The sequence below is a fragment of the Acanthisitta chloris genome, unplaced genomic scaffold, assembly GCF_000695815.1.
Source record: "Acanthisitta chloris isolate BGI_N310 unplaced genomic scaffold, ASM69581v1 scaffold12650, whole genome shotgun sequence".
NCBI classification, from domain to species: domain Eukaryota; kingdom Metazoa; phylum Chordata; class Aves; order Passeriformes; family Acanthisittidae; genus Acanthisitta; species Acanthisitta chloris.
In genome coordinates, this window is record NW_008653433.1 from 60,722 (window position 1) to 66,112 (window position 5,391).

The following is a 5,391-nucleotide window of genomic DNA, read 5'->3' on the forward strand; positions in this document are numbered from 1 at the left end:
AAAAAAAAAAAAAAAAAAAAAGGGAAAAAGTTAGCAAAGCTGAAGTGAGGTCAAGAAATAAAGAAAATGTTGGGTTTCTGTATTCCAAAAACATGAGCAACACTGCTAACAAAAATCCCATTTGAAAGTGCTTTCTGGTTATTTTGCTTTCAGTTGTGTTGCAAAAGGGGGTTTTGTTTGGGTTTGTTGCTGCTAACAAAAATCTCATTTGAAAGTGCTTTTTGGTTATTTTGCTTTCAGTTGTGTAGCAAAAGGGGGTTTTGTTTGGGTTTGTTTTGGGGATTTTTAATGCTAAAAGCCAGCACAGTACTTGTGGTTGATAACAGAAATAGTTGTACAAGGCTTAGACACCCAGAACTGTAAATGAGGATAACTAAAGGTACATCCCCAAAGTACCACACACCAGCTTGACTCTCTGAGAAGCTCATTTGCCCTTTGCTCACTGCCAAACCCTAAACCCCTGACCTTCAGAAACAACATAAGCTGCTGGGATGCACTTGTAATTAACATAGAGTTTATGTATCTGCAGAACTGTTTTCTTCCCTGCCAGTCAGAGGTTCAGCCTTGTGTTGGACCCACCACCAGTGACCTAGGGCAGACAGCCCATTAACTCACACCCCTTCAGGTGCATCCAGCTCAGGCACAGGAGCAAAGCCAGGCCTGGGGAAGGAGAGGAAACAATCCCACCCAAGGACAGAGCTTCCCCTATGCCATTACAGCACCACTCACCCACTCAAGGACTTTAACAAAGCCCAGAGGCTCCAGAAGAATGCCAAAGCTCATCCTCAAGCCAGCCATCCTGGGGAGGACCAGAGCAGGAAGCAGAACAGCCATCTACCCACTCCTGCAGCCTCCTCTGCACCTCCTTATAGAGACACCCCCTCCCCCTGCCACACCTCCTCACCTGGGGATGGGGATGGTCCCACCCAGCACCACCTCAGCTGGAGCTCTTCAGCCCCAGACATTGCCTGTGGGGTAGAAAATGGGGCAGAAACTGTCAAAGGGGTGAGCAGAGTTGGCCACTTTGTGCAGTGAGGCAGCAGTGAATTCTTCCCCTTCCTCCCCAGCACATTTTGGACAATCATATATCCCATACCTTGATTTTGGGCTGATAATTTGATGGCAAACAAGGCATAGGCACTTGACAGTTCATGTTCTTGCTGAAATCTCATCAACTAACTTTCAGTTTTTCAGCTTTAATTGGTGCACTTTTTGGTGATTGTGTTTCGCTGCTGCTGTGTTAATCATCAGTGAAGCTGAAGAGCTAAAACTCTGCTGCAGAAGGACTGAGGGCTGTGAGAGGGGCTGCTCTCTGCCTTCTTGCCTGGCCAGAGCCACAGGCACAGCACTCACTGCTGCAATTTCCTGGCTCTGGTTCAAGATCCTCTTGAAGCTTCTTCTGGGTTTTCTGGGGGACTCCAGGGAACCCTCTGAGGATCATGAGAGTGCCTGATGATGCTCTTGGAAAGGGGTGGCTACAGGAGGCTGTGGCTGCTTCTAGCAGGATCTACCTGACCTGGCAGCTTATAGCAACATCTGTGAGTGGATCTTGGCCAAAGGTTGCTGGGAGGTTTTGTCCCAGCTGAGACCTGGCTGGGGTTGGGTTTACTGCCAGACAGCCTTGCAGCAGCTGCTGAGGAGATGCTACTGGAAGAGTTGGCTTGGAGTGCAGCTCCTGGGGGTAGTTAGTGGGTGCAGCAGCTTGTGCCAAAGGGATCCAGCAGCCTCCACAGAGCAGCATATGCATGCTCAGTGCTGGTGGTGGTGGTGCTGGTGGTGTGCTGCAGGTCACAGTCCCTGCACTGCTGGGATCAGCTGTCCCTGCTGAGGGATGGTGCAGCTCTCCAGTCCTGATGCTCTGTGGACCAGAGACTGACAGGTAAGGAAGGACTGATCAGGGCTGTGGAGGCTGGAAACAACCTTGACTGGGTTTTCTCTGTGACAGATGTCACTACTGTAATTAAGTCGTGGGAGACCAGCCAAAGGTGGGAATACATGAGGAAGCTTCCACCTTGGGGACTACATGTGAAAGTCTCAGTCTTTCAGCTGGCCTGGGGCTGCACTGCTGCAAGACACTGGTAACAGAGTCTGATGTTCATGCAGCTCAAGGAGAATTTTTGTCCTGAGTTTTCTGTACAGTGACCAAAAGAGCTGCTGACATCTGCCTGCTGCTATGGGATCCTGGAGGCAGTTCAAGCTAAAGCTGCGGAAAGGATGGCACTTTCCTTTCTTTCCCTGCCATGTTATATACTACATGAATCTCATAAAACATCCCCCATGATCCAGACAAGCAGTGCTGAGGGTTCTAGCCACCTTGGTTAGCTTAGCCAGTGCCTTTAAGGAGTAACATGGGAGTATAAATAAAGGGACAGACTAAGATGAAATATCTATTTGCTCATCCTCTCCACATCTTCCATGCCCGAGAAAATCTGTTCCATATATAAATGGCATATAAAATCTTAGTTCAGCATAAATGAACCAAGTAACTCCCTGCCCTCCAATATGTCTCTGTAATTTTTTTCTCTGCCTTCCTTCTTCCCCATATCCTACTTAAACCCTGCAAATGATCTATCTCCTTAAAAATACATATAGGCACTTGTTTGATTACTCTCCTTTTCCACTTGCCAGTTAGTTAAAACCATTTAATTACTTAAAGCACTTTAAAAAATGCTCTCAGTCATGATTTATATGTTTTTTCTCCCACAAATCTTTTCAGATGTCCAGTATGGATGTACTTTGAACTGTATACAGTGTTCTAGCTGTGGGCTCATTAATTCAGCATTGGAAAAGAGTCTTCATTTTTCACTCCATGTAACTTATTTCTCTGCTGAGGCTAAGAGTATTTTGGAACATTTCTACTAGTGGATTGCATTCCAAAGTGATAGCAAACATTTAAAATACAGACAGTCCTTCCAAAAGGCTAATTTCATAGCCTGAATGGATCAAATCTCTGCAAGGAATAGTTTAAGCAGGAAGAACTGTATAGTGTTTAGGAGCATTGAAAAACCCCACTACAGAAAAAGAGAGTTATTTTGATTGGAAAATCAGCTTGTCTTAGAGAGAAAGTGACAGAAGTATAAAAGCTATAGAACAAATAGGGGAAAGGGGAAGCTGATAATAATATAAATTAGAAGATAGCCTATTGCAGGAAACTGATAAGAGAGCAAATGGACCACGAGACCAGTACATGGTCTACAGGTTTGCAGACAGCTTGCAGACACAGGAGGAAGAGAAGAGCTTATACCCAAGCAAACAGACAGAAATCATGGAATCAACTAAAAGGAAAAAAAAAAAAAAGAGAAGAAAAATAAGGCAGGAACAGCCAATATTGTGTTCTGTGTCAGGGAAAAAGCAGGACAGTATTAATATGCTAATCATGTAATAAATCCTTTGCACTCCAGCAGGGCTCAGGGGAGTGCTGAGTCACATCTGTTCGAGCTGCTCTATCATTGTCAGTGCCCAGCAACCCCAGTTTGGACAGGGCTGATAAAAGAGCTCTCTTAATATGGACAATGATTGCCAGTCCTCGTTGAATCACTGGGTGAGCTCCAGATGTCTGAATGCTATGGCAATATTGGCCTATCTGTTTATCTCTCTTCCTAAGAAAAGAGATGGAGTGCAGAACCCTCCTGATAGAGAATTAAATTAGAGCAATATCACTAATGTCAAGCTACACAGTCACTTGGGAGTCAGTTTGTGCTGATTAGCTGATGCTCAAGCTGATCAAAAGACTGGGCTGATAATAATTGACACTGTAACATACTTCCAGGTTCTGTGAGGTATTTGGCCTGGTATTTGATGAGTCTAGAAGAATATAAACCTGATGTAAACACTGATGTAATTAGAAAGTAGGGAGCTGATTGCTCTTTAACTGAAAATCGATATAAAAATGATTTCTCAGTATACTGAGTCCCATGCTTGGGAAAATAAAAAAATGGACAAAAATGTGATGTTTATATAGCTGGTCTCATGGTGTCAGACAAGGCTGTGGAAGAAATCAGTGGGATTCCTGGCTGCCCCAGAGATGTGTCTGAAACAGAGACAGCAAAGTGTTATGCCCCTGTGTGAGGAGCCAGTGAGACTCCCCCAGAGCATCCTGCAACAGTCTCACTTACTAATGCTTGTAATTCAAACTACCTGGATGACTGAGGGTCACACAGACCTCATTCCTAAGACTGAAAGAACTTGGGTGGTTTAGCAAACTGGAGGGTATTCCTGCAGGCTTGAAGTCCACAAGGGATCCAGGGAAGGCAGAGATTGACACTAAAAGACATTTTTACCACAGAGGCCACTGCATGTAATCAAAGAATATAATTTGTGTTGAACATAAAGTGTAAGTATGAGATTCTGGAAGTATCTTCCAACAGAAAGCAAATGCTGGAAGTTGTTTTAGAGGGAGTTCAGAATATTTGCAGTATTGCTGTTTGTGACAGTGGTGGGAAAAAACCCTCGATGGTTCATGATGTTCTTTGCCCATCCAATCCCCTACACAGCCAAACAAGGATTAATTCTGGGAAGTCCTGAGCTCTGTGTTTATAGATAAAGCAAGAGTGGGTGATTAAGTTAATACTTATCTGGCAGGGGAGGCACCATCACACAGGGCTGCTCTGGCCACACCATTGTCTATTCAGCAGTTCTGCTGTACCTTTGGGAGCTCCAGGTGGGCAAAGTGCTTTTCTTCCTCCCATACTAAATACACCTCACCTACCACATAGCTGTCTACAGATAGTTTTCTGTGATGTAATGGGCTGCACTTTGTTAGCTGTCTGTTTTCTGCATCTGCACCATTTTATTTGCTTGTGCATTCTAATGTTTGTGATGACCCAGAAAGGAAGGTGAAGCAGCAAACTGGAGTGTCCTGTGAAAGCCTGAGGTGCAAGGGTTTACTTCTCAAACCATGAGCATCTCTCCAGGTTGCATGAGAGATGAACTCTTCTGTAAACAGCAGTCACTCAAGACTACAAGTGTTTCTACCTATGCCTGGCTTTCCTACAGAACGAAAAAACCTGAGCCTCAGTTAATTACCTCAGGTCCTATGACAGAACAAGGACTCTGTATTAGCTATGAAATTGTCTCCTGGTAAAAGCTGGTCCAGAGTCTCAGTTAGTGCATGTTAACTTTATGACTGGAAATATTTGATATTGGCATCTTTGCTCCTTCCGTTACTTCTTTGTAACAAAACTGATTAATTGTTGGATTTTTTTGATTTTTGCCCTCTATTGTTTTCTTAGTTCCTTCAAGGCTGCTGGCATTGCTGAGGAATTAACACCAGTAAAAGGGGAGTTTGCATATGCAAATTTTACTCCCTTAATTAAAATCAGGAGCACTTGATTACACCGCTGAGCCCCAGAGCTGCAAATATGCAAACAAAGGTTACATGCTCAGAAAGGA

General features: G+C 44.3%; 1 protein-coding gene across 1 annotated transcript in view; it reads right to left on the reverse strand.

The window, feature by feature from the left end:
• Positions 1-798, reverse strand: part of SYPL1 (synaptophysin-like 1) — a 5,142-nt gene extending 4,344 nt beyond the window's left edge. The window contains exon 1 of the mRNA XM_009081133.1: positions 730-798. Within this exon, the coding sequence (XP_009079381.1) occupies positions 730-798 (69 nt within the window). The remainder of the gene's footprint in view (positions 1-729) is intronic.
• Positions 799-5,391: the final 4,593 nt, after the last annotated feature.